At 59.4% G+C, this 14,499-nt stretch overlaps 1 protein-coding gene across 1 annotated transcript; it reads left to right on the forward strand.

Moving 5' to 3' along the window:
* Positions 1 to 227: 227 nt before the first annotated feature.
* Positions 228 to 14,068, forward strand: SLC12A9 (solute carrier family 12 member 9). The gene is made up of 14 exons (XM_063137859.1): positions 228 to 255; positions 2,520 to 2,771; positions 3,978 to 4,112; positions 4,492 to 4,623; positions 4,890 to 5,180; positions 7,449 to 7,556; positions 7,750 to 7,861; positions 8,141 to 8,298; positions 8,433 to 8,515; positions 9,280 to 9,404; positions 9,538 to 9,730; positions 11,107 to 11,281; positions 12,361 to 12,507; positions 13,147 to 14,068. The coding sequence occupies exons 2-14, from the start codon at positions 2,552 to 2,554 to the stop codon at positions 14,037 to 14,039; spliced, it is 2,772 nt and encodes a 923-aa protein (XP_062993929.1). The 5' UTR covers positions 228 to 255; positions 2,520 to 2,551; the 3' UTR covers positions 14,040 to 14,068.
* Positions 14,069 to 14,499: the final 431 nt, after the last annotated feature.

Consider the following 14,499-nt stretch of genomic DNA (forward strand, 5'->3'; position numbering starts at 1 on the left):
GCTCTGTGGGCTCTTCCTGCATGAGGAGGAAAAGAGTCCTATGGGAGCCGCAAGCCGGCGGCCCTCCTCCGCCGCCCGCCGCGCCTGGCTCCTCCTCCGGCAGGATCTGAGCTCACGGCCGCCGCCGCCGCCGCCGCCTTCGAGGCTGCCGAAGTCACAGCCGGGCAGGCGCGGAGGCCGAGCCGGGCCGGTCACATGAAGGGCCCGTGACCCGCCGGTGCCCGGGGCGGCGGCGGCGGCTTCGGACGTGGCCAGGTCGGTGCTCGGGGGCTCAGGACGCCTGGGTCCCTCGGAGGGAGGGGAGGGGGATTGGGAGCCGGGACGCCTGGGTTCGCAAAGCGGGGTGCAGGACGCCTGGGTCCCTCCGAGAGGAAGAGCCCCCCCTAGAGGGAGAGGCTCCGGGAGGAGCAGGGTTCCTGCGGGCAGGGGAGAGGCTGGCGCGAGCGAGGATCGGGCCCCACCCCGGCAGGCGTAGCAGGTCTCTTCCGCCCCTCCCCCTCCAATTGATGCTTGGCGAATTGACCCCTCCCCCCCTCGCTGAACGTGAATCACCTGCTCCGAGTGACGCCCCTCCCCCACTCCAGCTGCGCCGCTCCCCCTCCCCTCCCCTCCCCCCCCCCCGCAAGCGCTTGCTAGGATGAGCTGCGGCTTCTCGTCCCCTCCCCTCCCCATTGATGGGGGGTGGGGATACACAAAGCGGCCCCCGCTTCACTGGGTGTGTGTGTGTCCTGATCTGGGAACAGAGGGGCCGCGAGACCACATTCTCAGAAGGGGGGGGGACACACAGCTCTTTTTTTGTAGGGGTACAGATACTTGACCCCCCTCCCCCCGCCCTTTATGGTCGGGGGAAGGGGGGGTCAAGTATCTGTACCCTACAAAAGTCATCCAGGATGGTTGACTTGAAAAGGCCATTCTTAGAGAGGGGGGAGGGGGGAGTCAGCGGCCAGGGTCTAGAAGCTGTAGAAACTGGGGTGATGGTGACTTGAAAGTGGGGGTGGGGGAAGGAGAGGGGTCCCACCCACCCCTGAGAAGTCTCGTTCCTAAATATTCACACTCCTTTTTGTTTTATTTTCAATTTTACCTCCACCCCCCCCCCACACACACACAAACACTGGTTTAATTTATCCTGGGTCTCAGTTTTGGGGCCTGTTTGTAAAGCAACGAAGGCACTGGTCCCTCTGATCATGGGCAGAGTGCCCTCCTCACCCTCAAACTGTCACAGGGGAATCGCTCTTATCCCACGTTCTGACGGCTCTCTGGTGAAAAAGGAAGGGGAGCCCTCCTCTCCCTGTCTGAAGAACCCAGGAGCCTTGGCTCTCTGCCCCCCACCCCACCCCTGACCCCCCCACCTTCTAAACATCACTCCTGCTCCAGCATCCGGCCCTTTTGCTCACCTTCTTGGCTCTCTGCTCTGAGACTACTTGGAGAACCCAGGAGTCCTGCCTCGTAGCTCACAGCCCTGTGCAACCAGGAAATCTCCATCCCCTGCCAACTTTGTATTGGGGATGACACAGGACAGATGTGTGGGGGTGGGGTCTGATGTACAGCAGCAGGTCTTGGAGTCACTGGAGCCACTCCCCCCCCCCCTCGTGCAGTGTTTGGCAGCTACAACACTGGGGAGGGGGTTGTTGTTGAGTGACCACCAAGGATTTGTGGGGTGCATCCAGGCAGGTAGTCAGGTTGAGACCTTTGGGGGTGTCAGGAGATGCTTGCTGGATCAGGCCCAACGGGGCCCATCTCACCCAGCATCAGGTGCCCCGGTGCCCAAGCAGGTGCCCCCAGGGGAAGCCCAGGAGCGCCCCCCCCCCGCCGCTTGGGGTCCCTAGCAACTGATACAGAGACCTCAAACTCCTCCAATACAGCAGGCAAAATGCAGTGTGGTGTAGTGGTCGGAGTGCTGGACTGGGACTCAGGAGACCTGGGTTCTAGTCCCCGACTTAGCTATGAAGCTCCCTGGGTGACTTTGGGTCGTTCACGGACTCTCAGTCTAATCTACCTCGCAGGGCTGTTGTGAGGAGAAAATGGGAAAGAAGAAAACAGTGGGGAATCGTGGCCTCCTTGGAGGAAAGGCAGGATAGAAACGTTACAAAGATATGAACGAACGAATGAAAGCCCTCAGGACTAGTAACCGTTGGTATAGCCTTCTCCCCCATGGATTTCTGGGGGGGGGGGGGAAACCCCTTTGAAAGCAGTCCGAGTTGGGCAGGCTCTGTAGCTCCGTGGTGGTCCTGGGTTCGAGCCTCAGCAGCATCTCCAGGCAGGGCTGGGAGGGATCCCCTGCCTGAAGCTCTGGAGGGGGAGCTGTGGCTGCTGCCGGCCCATGTCGTCAACACTGGGCCAGGTGGAGGAAAGCTCTGACTCAGTGAGGGCCCCTCTCGACGTCTCCTGGTAGCGAAGATCCGGTGGGGGTGGGCGCAGGGGGCTTCCGCCTCTTGGGACTGGGCTTCCAATGGCCGTGGCAACCGGCGCTGCTGGTTTGGACTCTCACAGCTAACCTATTAATTTTTTCTCCCCCCTAGATAAGCTGGGGTCCTCGACGCCTCCCCGGGCCATGTCTACAGAGAGCTCGCCTCTGCTCAGTTACCGGCTGTTCCGGGTGTCAGGGGAAGGAGAGATGCCGGGGGCCACCCAGGAAGAGGCCCCCCTGGTGGTGGGTGGGGTGGGGTCAGGGGGGCCCCACCCTGACCCGGCCCGGCAGCTGTCCACCTTCTTCGGGGTCATCGTGCCGACGGTCCTTTCCATGTTCAGCATCGTGGTCTTCATGCGTGTCGGTGAGTGGTGATGGTGGGGCATTGGAGAGGTGCCACGTTTTCCCCCTGCAGGGCGTTCAGACACAGGCAGCTGCGGAGGTGGTGAGGCTGTGCGGGCAGGGGGCGTTCTTACAAACATCTTGGGGTCCCCAAAAGACAACAGCGTAGCCGAGAAGCCCCCCTCGAAAGGACTGCCTCAGATTGCGGGTGGGCATTCATCCTTTGCTGTTCATCCAAACTCACCTTGAGGGTCTCCTTTGAGGTCGACGCCTGGACAGCACGCCAGGCCCCAATGGCACGTCCTTAAAATGTATTCCATTTCATTTGCTGCATTTGTATACCGGCCGATAGCCAAAGCTGCACTCTGGGCGTTTTGACAAAGCAAAACGTAAAGCCATAAAATACAATAACCGGATAAAACGTAATAGAAGTTTGATACAGAATAAAAACCACAGTAATAGCAAGGGTAAAACATCTAAAACGACAGGGACGCAGTTTTTAAAACTTCAGGGCTGAAAAAAGGACCACCGTTGTAGGTGCCAGGTGAGCCGTATAAGTCAGAGGGGCGGGGTTTAAATCATAAGCATGCCACGGGAGGGTTGCAGGGCCCTCTCCCAGCTGGCCACTCATGTTTTCACATGCCGTTTGGCCTCTCTGCCTCCACTCCCAGGCCAAAGGAGTGAAGAGCCCTGCCCAGCCCTGTTCAGCAGCTTGGGTTTAGCAAAGCTCACCCTAGCGTAGAAAGAAGCTATGGCCCTTGCGGGGCAGTTGGCAGCTTAGGTTTTGCGAAGGTTAGCTCAGGGATGCACTTGGCCTCGTCTTGTCAAGGACTTTTGGTCCTGTGAAAGCTTCATTTTGTGGTTACTTTTTTGCAGAACTGACCTAATAAAACGTATCTAAACTTATTTAATAAAATGTATCTAAACTTTTCTCGTAGAATTGTTTTGCCAAATTGATCTAATAAAACAGTCTTTCCCAGCCTGGTGCCCTCCAGAGGTGTGGGACTACAACTCCCGTAATCCCCCAGCCTGGCTGGGGGATTACGGGAGTTGTAGTCCCACACCTCTGGAGGGCACCAGGCTGGGGACGTCTGTGATAAAAGTCTAGCGAAGGGTAAAGCTGGAGTTGGGAATTCAGATTTCAAAGTGGGAGGGGGAGACCCAGCGCTGGCCCCCAACTTTCCACCTCCGCGTGCAGCCCTGACCCGCCTCCTCCGCCTCCCCGCAGGGTTCGTTGTGGGCCACGCGGGTTTCCTGCAGTCCCTGCTGATGCTCGTGGTGGCCTACGTCATCATCTCCCTGACAGTCCTCTCTGTCTGCGCCATCTCCACCAACGGGGCAGTGCAGGCCGGCGGGGCGTACTGTATCCTTTCTTGGCCGAGGGCTGGCTGTGGTGCGCTCGGGGCTGGGGTCCAGCCAGGAGGACAGCAAGTGGGTCAGGATGGCGAGGGAGAAGGGATCCACGGGGTGGGTGAGGGGCAGCAGGAGCCGGCTGCCTGGGGCAGGGATCCGGTGGAGTAGGCTGGATTTGGAAAGGCCTGGGTACAGGTTTTGCCCCAGAACCTGTGTCCAGAAGCAGAACACCAGCCGCGTAATAATCGGTCGATTCCGAGTGCCTCTGAGCTCGTGCAAAGTGCCTTTGCCATGGCTGTCAGTAGAAACCAAAGCCTTGCATGAGTTTGGGAGAAGGCAGGGCCCGTCGCCTTGAAAACGTTGCCTTAACTGACACCCCCCCCCCCCAGTCATGATCAGTCGGACGCTGGGCCCCGAATTTGGCGGCAGTATTGGGCTGATGTTCTACTTGGCCAACGTCTGTGCCTGCGGCGTCTATGTCCTGGGGCTGGTGGAAGCCATCTTGGACGTCTTCGGAGCAGGTGGGTGCTGGAACCCAGGGGGAGGGGGGAGCCGAAGGGGTTAGGTGGGGGAGGCAGAGACCCAGGGCTCCGGTGTTGCAGCAGGACGGACACTGGACATTGCAGGAATGCAGGACCTCTTCCAGAGAAGCTGGATTGGGGTTGGATTGGGGGCCCAGACGTGAGGGGTTCGGCACCCTGCGGTCTCAGCTCTGAGCGAGGAAGGGGCTCAGCTTGAACAATCCCCCTTCCCGGCCTGCCCGTTTTTCTCCCCCCCCCCCCTCCAGATGGGTCGGACCCCCCCGGTGCGAAGGCCCTCCCGCAGGGCTACCTGTACAGCTTCCTCTACGGCTCCGTGGTGCTCCTGCTGTGCCTGGTGGTGTGCCTGGTGGGGGCCCAGATCTACACCAAGGCGGCCTTCTTCATCTTCCTGGTGGTCAACGTGGTCCTGGTCACCATCTTCGCCAGCTTCTTCGCCGTGTCCCCCCGGGAGATCCTGGTCTCCCGAGACGGCAACCACAGCTTCAACGCTTCCTTCACCGGCTTCAACGTCTCCACCCTCAAGGACAACATGTATGGTAGGCAGAGCCTGGAGCGGCCTTCCCCAACCTGGTGCTCTCTAGATGTGTTGGACTACTGCTCCCAGCATCCCCACACGAAGCTATGGCAGCTGTAGTCCGGCATATCTGGAAGGCGCCAGGCTGGGGAGTCTGTCGCAAAAGATGCTTATGAAACAGAGATGCGTCCTCGCCAGTACGTTTCTGTTTTGAAGCCAAATTTCCATTCCGCAAATGTCTTAAGGGGACACAACAGCCATTTCCACCGCCGACAGATGTATTGATAGGGTTTTTTTCTTCATTTATTTTATTTATTTATTTATTTCATTTCTATACCACCCAATAGCCGAAGTTCTGTGGGTGGTTCACAAAAATTAAAACCATGAAGAGCATAATATAAAACAACCAACAATTTAAAAACACAAAGTACAATATAAAAAGCACCACCTCAAAAATTGATATAGGTGAAAATATGAGATTAAAACAGCAGAATTTAAATTTAAGTTATTTATTACGTTTTTATACCGCCCAATAGCCGAAGCTCTCTGGGCGGTTCACAAAAATTAAAACCATAATAAAACAACCAACAGGTTAAAAGCACAAATACAAAATACAGTGTGAAAAGCACAACCAGGATAAAAACCACGCAGCAAAATTGATATAAAACTAAAATACAGAGTTAAAACAGTAAAATTTAAATTTAAGTTAAAATTAAGTGTTAAAATACTGAGAGAATAAAAAGGTCTTCAGCTGGCGACGAAAGGAAAACAATGTAGGCACCAAGCGAACCTCTCTGGGGAGCTCGTTCCACAGCCGGGGTGCCACAGCAGAGAAGGCCCTGCTCCTGGTAGCCACCTGCCTCACTTCCTTTGGCAGGGGCTCACAGAGAAGGACCCCCTGTGGATGACCTTTGGGTCCGGGCAGGTACATATGGGTGGAGGCGTTCTTTCAAATAACCTGGCCCCAAGCCATTTAGGGCTTTGAATGCCAGCACTTTGAATCGGGCCCGGACCTGGACTGGCAGCCAGTGAAGTTGTAAAAGGACTGGCGTGATGTGATCTCGCCGGCCAGTCCCTGTTAGTAGGTGGGCTGCCCTGTTTTGTACCAGCTGAAGTTTCCAGACTGTTTTCAAAGGCAGCCCCACGTATAACACATTGCAGTAATCCAAACGAGAGGTTATCGGAGCATGGATAACTGTAGCTAGGCTATCTCTGTCCAGATAAGGGCGCAGTTGGTATATCAACCTAAGCTGATAAAAGGTGCTCTTTGCCACTGAGTTCACCTGTGCCTCAAGTGACAGTTCTGGATCCAAGAGCACCCCCAAACTACGGCCCCGATCCTTTAGGGAGAGTGCAACCCCGTCCAGGACAGGGCAAACATCCCCTCGCCGGACAGATGAACCACCCGCTAACTACCTCTGTCTTGTCTGGATTGAGTCTCAGTTTGTTAGCCCTCGTCCAGTCCATTACCGTGCCCAGGCACGTGGGTTGCTTTCAGCAAAGCCCCCCCTCAAAGAATCATATAATAAATGTTAAAATGCAGGAAACCATCTACATTTGAAACTGTACAGCTAAAAGCACATCTCCCCTAGTTTGCATGAAGACACAGCCCTTGGGGTTGGCTGGGAGTGCGTTGTAGTTAATTGCACAATCTGTTGTCGGCCCGCGCAAATGCATTGGGCAGTGTTGTTTGGGTTTTAAGCTACTGGACAGTGCTGTGGCTTTTGTTTTTGATTTGCTGGAAAGAAAGCAACACCCCCCAAAAAAATGGTTTTATTTTTAACAGGTGGTTAAGGGATTTGCTTTTTCTTTTTTTTCAGGATGTTTGGGGTATGAAATGGTAGGAGAATGAGGATGGGGGTAGCACGAGACCATCATCCACAAATTTATCTCCCTGGTTCATTTAACTCTCTTTTAGCTGGTGCTCCACCTTCTGCGGTGGGTAGGTGTGATTGGAAATGGCATCTTCTAAAATGGGCGGGGGGGGGGGCAGCCCTGTGAGGTGTTGCAGGCAGAAAAGGACGAGGTGCCGTCACGCGCTGGCAGGATGGGTGGGGTGGGGTGGGGGCTTTGGGGGGGGAGGCGGAGGGCTCCTTCTCGTACCTTGGAAGTAAACCACACTCTCTTGTCTGCGTGGCTCAGAAGAAAGTGACCCAGCAAAGTGTGTCTTCATAGAATCATAGAATAGTAGAGTTGGAAGGGGTCTCTGAGGCCATCAAGTCCAACCCCCTCCTCTCTCTCTCTCTCTCTCTCCCCCCCCGCCTCGTTCTCCTCCTGACCGCCTGCACAGCCATGTACTCTCGTGACTACACCACGAACAACATGATGTCCTTTGCCACTGTCTTTGCGGTCATGTTCAACGGCTGCACAGGCATCATGGCAGGTTCCAACATGTCAGGTGAGGTTTGGGGGTGTCAGAGGGTGTGTATTTGGGAGCCCAGATGGACGGGAGGGGGCTTTGTGGGGACTTCGTGGAGGAGAGGGTCCTTCTGATCCTGTGCCCCTTTTGTGGCGACCGGGGGTGAGTGGGGAGAGAATCGCCAAGTGCCGAGGCCGGAGAGAGAACGCCGTCTTCGCCTCTCTTTCTCAAGGCGAGCTGAAGAACGCCAGCAGCTCCATCCCCAAGGGGACCATCGTGGCCGTGGTCTACACCTTCGTGATCTACTTCTTCCTCTTCTTCATGACCAGCTTCACCTGTGAGAGGTGGGTGGTGGGAGCGCCATGTGTGCGTTATTTCAGGGCCGCGGGCGTTTCTGCCGGGCGTCCCCTTGGGAATCCTTCCTGTCCCGACTCCCTGGCGAGCGGCTCTGGCGAGAGGAGACGTCCCTGGATGGCCGGGGACGGTCGCACCGGCCCTCGGGTGGGGGGCAGAGTGGAGGGGGTGGAGCTGAGGGTGCCGGGGTGGGGTTCGCCCCAGAGGGGTCTTCCCTGCGGGTGGTGCTCCAGGGGAAGGAACCGACGGCCTCCCTCTCCGCCCCGCAGGACACTGCTGAAAGGTGACTACGGCTTCTTCCGCGCCATCAACGTCTGGCCGCCCTTCGTGCTCATCGGCATCTATTCCGCCTCTCTGTCGGCCTCCATGAGCAACCTCATCGGCGCGTCGCGGATCCTGCACGCCCTGGCGAAGGACGACCTGTTCGGTGAGGCTGAGCTCGCCCCCCCCCACCGCCCTTTACGGAGGGAAAAAGCTTTCACCCCTTTTACGAGTCCCCTCCCCAGTCTGGAAATGCCCTCCCAGGGTCCCCTGCAACAGACGCTCCTTCTCTCCCAACAGGCCTGGTCCTGGCTCCGGCAAAGATCGTGTCCAAAGGGGGGAACCCCTGGGTGGCAGTCCTCTACACCTGGGGCCTCGTGCAGGTAAGGCCCCCCTCTCCCGCCCCCCAGCCAGGCCTTCCATGGGAGTCCCAGGCGGCTCATCCCTGCCACCGTTGAGCATGTAGGGAGGGGGGACATTGGCCAGGGGTTGGGGCCCTTTCAGCCCGAGGGTCGCATTCCATTTCGGAGGGGCTCTTGGGGGCCACACTCCCGGGGTGGAAGGAGCCAGAAGACCAGCCGGTCCCGGCTCTGCGCCTTCCTGTCAGTAACTCGGCCTCGGGAGGGGCTTTTCAATCTCTTGGAAGGAGGGGGGGACCATGGGTAAGGTCCTGACGGCTAGGGGAAAGGGGGAAGGGGTCGTCTGGAGGAGCCCGGGAGCGCTGGGTTTGGCGCTCGGGCGCTCCAGATTTGGCCCACAGGCCTGAGGCCCAGGACCCCTAGAAGGGGCCTGTTCCTGCCAGGGTAGCAAAGGCCCCGGAGAGGGCGGAAAGCACCCCTGGCAAATGGCCCCATGGCTCGATCTTGTGGCCCTGTGGCTTGCTCTCGTGGCTGACTTTCGTGACCCTGTTTCAACTAAAACTACAAGCAAGAGTCTAGAGAGCCCGGGGGAGCGGACGCCCCTGAGACACCAGGGGAGGGGGTTCAGCCGGGGGCCTCCTGCCCAATGGAGCTGTGGTCCAACCACCGGGCCACGGTGAAGTTGGGAGCCTTGCCTTCGAAGCCAGGCGCCTCCCCCAACGCCCCGTGGGGTGCCCCGGCCGGCCTGACCCTCCCCCGGCTGCTGCCTCCCCCTCCCCCTCCTGCAGCTGGTCCTCCTTGTCGGGAAGCTGAACACCATCGCCGGCATCGTGACCGTCTTCTACCTCGTGGCGTACGCCGCCGTGGACCTGGCCTGCTTGGCTCTCGAGTGGGCGTCTGCTCCGAACTTCCGGTGGGTGGCGCTCGGGGAGAAGGCGGGGTGGATCCGTGCCGGCTGGCTGCCGAGAGAACCCGTGTGGCCCGCCGTCTGGCCGGCCTTTGGGGCAAGTGTGAGCGGTGCCCTGACCCTGCCCTGCCCCCGCCAGCCCCACGTTCCAGGTCTTCTCGTGGCACACGTGCTTGCTGGGGATCGTCTCCTGCCTGGTGATGATGTTCCTCATCAGTCCAGCCGGCGCTTCTGGGAGCCTGGGCCTGATGCTGCTGCTGCTGGCCTTCATCCACCTGCGCTCAGCGGCTTCCTCCTGGGGCTACATCAGCCAGGCCCTCATCTTTCACCAGGTACAGCTGTGTGCAAGTCTGGGGGGTGGCGGTATCTGTGGAGGGAGGGAGCCCCCGGCAGGGACGTTGCAAGGGCCAGGATCTCCTCTCGATCCTCCCAGAGTGCAGGACACAGAATAACGGGCTCAAGTGAAAGGAAGCCAGATTCCAGCTGGACATCAGGAAAAACTTCCTGACTGTTAGAGCAGTACGACAATGGAACCAGTTCCCTAGGGAGGTTGTGGGCTCTCCCACACTAGAGGCCTTCAAGAGGCAGCTGGACAACCCTCTGTCAGGGATGCTTTAAGGTGGATTCCTGCATTGAGCAGGGGGTTGGACTCGATGGCCTTGTAGGCCCCTTCCAACTCTGCTATTCTAGGATTCTATAAAAAGGGTGCATGAAAGCCCATAGCAGTCACTCTTTGGAGGGCATTTTTCCACCCCTCTTTGTAGCTGTTGTGCATGAATTGTCCTTGCGGAGGAATGACGGGTTTAGGGTGACCGGGAGGCAGAGGGCAAATGAATTAAAGCCTGTGTCTTACTTGGCATGGATTGGAAACGAATTGGCTGGCTTTGCATTTTGCAGAGTTCAGACAAATCCTAGTAATTATTTCTAAGCTTGAGTACATAGATATACATTTTTACAGGGCCCTGATCTTTTCAGGGCCTGGCAGTGGCCCCGGCCCGCAGGCCTCCACAAACTATGTGCCCCTGCTCCATGCAGGAATCCACCCTAAAGCATCCCTGACTGATGGCTGTCCAGCTGCATTTGAAGGCCTCTAGTGTGGGAGAGCCCACAACCTCCCTAGGTCACTGATTCCATTGTCGTACTGCTCTCACAGTCAGGAAGTTTTTCCTGATGTCCAGCTGGAATCTGGCTTCCTTTAACTTGAGCCCGTTATTCCGTGTCCTGCACTCTGGGAGGATGCTGGATCTGACCCTGGGTCTGTCTAGTCCAGCGCTCCATTCCCACAGGGCCCCACAGCGGCCCACCTTCCTCCGCCCCCATCGATGGGTGGTTCCCTGACTTTGGGGCAACTTTTCCCCTTGCTCTCAAAGGTCGGAATGCCTCCCTGGAGGCCGAGTCACTTGCAGGATGAGCCTGGGACTACACCCCGGGGGGATGGTTCCCATTTCGGCCCGCTGCTCCTGCCGCTGCCGCCTCCAAAACGGACCTTGGCCCTCCGGCCGGAAGAGCTTCTACTGCCCTGCGTTTGGCCAGGCAGGCGAGGAGCCTGTAGGTCCCAGGCTGACTCACGAGGCGCCGTCTCATCGTGCCCCCCTCTGTAGGCCTGCGTGTGAGGAAAGGGCTGGATCCTTTCACCTCTCTGACCTGGGCGGCCGCTTCTCTCCTTCCCTCCCCCCCTGCCCCCCTCCCTCCCTCCCTCCCCTCAAAGGTCCGGAAGTACTTGCTTCTCCTGGACATCCGGAAGGACCACGTCAAGTTCTGGCGGCCGCAGATTCTCCTCATGGTGGCCAATCCCCGGGGCGGATCCCAGCTCATGAAGTTCATCAACCACCTCAAGAAAGGAGGCCTCTTTGTGCTGGGCCATGTGGAGATCGGGGACCTGGGTAAGGCGGCCGGAGGAGAGCAGCGCCCGGCCCCCCACGGCAGGGCGAGGAGGCCCCCGCCCCGGCTGAGCCCGCCCTGTCCAGGCCCCTGCTGGCCTCTGGGCCAAACACTGCCGCTCCCTGGGGCTGCAGATGCTGCGTGCCCACCCACCCCTCCCCTCCATCTCCAGGATAAACAGCAGGGCAAGGGGGAGACCCCGCCGGCCCCATTCCTCGGCTGGAGAGGAAACAGCCGCGGGGAGGTCATCTTGCCCTTCCCTGCCAAAAAGAACACTCATGAGAACTTTGAAACAAAGAACGTGTGCCTGAGTTTTGCTCTTTTCCTCCTCCCTCCTAAATCCTTTTCCTTTTGTGTCGTGTCTTTTAGATAGTAAACCTGCAGGCAGCAACTGTTAATCTTTGTAAGCTGCCCAGGGGGCCTTTTTAATTTTTTTGGCTGAATAACGGAGTAAAATGCTGTAAATAAGTAAATAACCAAGGGATGGACGCTGCAAGGCAGATGACTCGAGTAAGTGGGCCAAGCCACATGCGGCAGGGGAAGGCTGACACCTCCCAGGGTGGCTCCCACCTGCCCCTCGCCCCATGAGGGAGCCCGTCAGCCGTGGGGACTTCCCCACACTGTAACCTGTTGGACCCAGGAGTTGTGGCTCCCAGTATGCCCTTTCCCGTACCATGAAGACTAGCCAGTTGTGCTAGACTACAGATCCCAGCATCCCCCAGCCAGTAGAGCAATAGACCCAGAGGTTAGCGCCTGAAAAGACCAACACAGAGGTCTGGGAGCCTACCTGCTAAGCCCAGCTGTGTGCGAAGGGTCATTTTTAAGCACTGGCCATTGGAGAGACGGCTGTCTGCATGTGCTCAGAGGAACCCTGATCTTCCATATCTCTCCACATGTTTTAGACCTGACTTTCGGTATTGAAAATCGGTAGCAGGACTGCGGGTTCCACCCCCACCCACCCCAAATGCAAGGGGCCCCCATACCTCCACCCTGGTGAAATGAACCCTTGATGAGCCTCCCCCCGAAATCAGCGCGGGGTGTGTGTGCCTGGCTAACCTTCTGCCATCTCTTCCCCCGGCAGACTCCATGCCCTCTGACCCCATCCAGGCCCACTACAACTTCTGGCTGAGCCTGGTGGACAAGCTGAGCATCAAGGCCTTCGTGGACCTGACGCTGTCGCCTTCAGTCCGCCAAGGGACTCAGCACCTGCTCCGGATCACGGGCTTAGGTGAGGAGGGGGCAGGCAGGGTGCCGCAACACGATGGCCCCCGACGGAGCCGGGCCCTGGGTCCGCCTGGCCTGGCCCAGCCGTGGGTCTCCCTCCGGGGCGCCAGGCAGGCGGTTTCCCAGCCCTGCCTGGAGAGGCTGCCGGGGGGGGGGGGGGCTGGGGCGGGGGGCTTCCGCACTCCAGGCAGGACTCCTCTGCTCCTGGGCCATGCCCCACCCCCACCCCATGGAAGTGGAAGTAGCTGCATTTCTACACTGGCAGCCCTCCACCCCAACTGCCCACACGGGAGCAGAGCCAGCTGGCAGCGGTTCTATAGAGGAGCCCAGCCCTTCGCTCTGCACGACTCCAGCAAGTGAGCCAAGCCGGCCTTTGCAGGGGGAGGGAAAAGTCTCCTCCCGGCTCCGTTGCTAGCCGGCCATAAGCCAAAGCAAGAGACAGCGCCCACAGCGCCCAGCCTCCCGTCCCTACTGGCAGCAGGGTGGTCCTCTGGGAGGAGCCCGGGGCTCGGAGCACAGCCTGGGCCCCCCTGGAGACCTCGCCTGGGTTTTCCCCTCCGGGGCTTTGAACCCAGGGTGGCTCCATCGCTCCTCTGCTGCCCGCACTGCAACGCCTCCTGCATCCTCCGCTTTGCCTCCCCAGGAGGGATGAAGCCCAACACGCTGGTCCTCGGCTTCTACGACGACTGCGTGCCCGAGGATTACTTCCTGCAGGACCCGGCCTTCAGCCAGGCTCGGGAGAACGACGAGTTTGGGGTGGACCTGGCAGCCCTGCAGGCCCACTTCCCGCCCGTGAGGGAGGCGGCCAGCCAGCGGGCCCTGAGTCCCGCCGAGTACGTGGCCATCATCTCCGATGCGGTGAAGATGCACAAGAACGTGTGCCTGGCCCGCTACTTCCACCTGCTGGAGAAGGACCTGCCGCCCTCTGCCTCCGCCGCCTCCATCGCCACCTCCCCCTCCTCCAAGCGGCGCCTGGAGGGCTGCTACATCGACGTCTGGCCCCTGAACCTGCTGCGCCCCCACACACCCACCTACGTGGACATCTGCAGCCTCTTCCTGCTCCAGATGGCCTGCATCCTCACCATGGTCAGCTCCTGGAAGGCGGCCCGCCTCCGCATCTTCCTCTGCGTGGAGTCCGGGGACGTGGGCTGGGTCAGCAAGGAGGAGAAGCTGCGGGAGCTGCTGACCAAGCTGCGGATCAAGGCCACCATCAAGATCGTCACCTGGGACCAAGTGGTGGCCCTCCACGGCCCCCAGCGGCCGGCTGCCTCCAGCCCCGAGAGGCCGGCGGCGGCGGCGGAGACCTTCCTGAACGCGGCCACCTTCCGGGTGACGGACGAGTACTTGGCGTCCGTCAACGGCCTGCTGCAGCAGCAAGGGGGCCAGACGGCCGTGCGCTTCCTCTACCTCCCCCGGCCGCCCGCGGACACCTCCCAGCACGAGCGCTATCTGGAGCAGCTGGAAATCCTGACCACGGGCCTGGGGCCCACCTTGCTGATCCACGGGCTGACGCCGGTCACCTGCACAGAGCTCTGAGGGACCTGCCCCCACGGGGGGATGGAAAGTCCGGGACTGGGGAGCGAGGGGGGGGGGGCTGAAAAAGGAAGCGAGAAACGACAGGTGCCTTGTCTCTGGAGTGGCGAAGGGTTCGGTGTGGGAGCGGTGCCTTCGGGAAAGGGGGGGGAGGGAGGACGTGGCCCGTGGCGGATGAACAGGGGGGGAGCGAGGGGGGTGGTTGGTTGGGGTGGAGGAAGTCAGGGGCGTTTCCAGGGTCCGGCCGGCCTTTTCCACATTTCCACGGCCAAGAGGCGTAGCAGAAGCCTTGGACCGTGGGACTTCGTCGGACAAGGCCTGTTTCTCGTGTTTTGGGGGCGTTTCTGCCCCGTGTCCGTTGCCACCTGCTGCATCAGGATCTGCCTGCAACGCGTCGGCCTGTGACTCACGCGTCCCGTGCCCCTCTGCCCTGGGACGCCGGGGGCCACGGAACTTTTGCCCC

This window comes from Elgaria multicarinata, chromosome 11 (assembly GCF_023053635.1).
Source record: "Elgaria multicarinata webbii isolate HBS135686 ecotype San Diego chromosome 11, rElgMul1.1.pri, whole genome shotgun sequence".
Lineage (NCBI taxonomy): Eukaryota > Metazoa > Chordata > Lepidosauria > Squamata > Anguidae > Elgaria > Elgaria multicarinata.

What these genes read in the sequence shown, in the direction of transcription:
- SLC12A9 (XM_063137859.1), top strand. Translation starts at nt 2,552, where the DNA reads ATGTCTACAGAGAGCTCGCCTCTGCTCAGTTACCGGCTGTTCCGGGTG. An exon ending in CGTGGTCTTCATGCGTGTCG is followed by an intron (nt 2,772 to 3,977) that starts GTGAGTGGTGAT and finishes GCCTCCCCGCAG; the next exon opens with GGTTCGTTGTGGGCCACGCG. An exon ending in GCGTCTGCTCCGAACTTCCG is followed by an intron (nt 9,405 to 9,537) that starts GTGGGTGGCGCT and finishes TGCCCCCGCCAG; the next exon opens with CCCCACGTTCCAGGTCTTCT.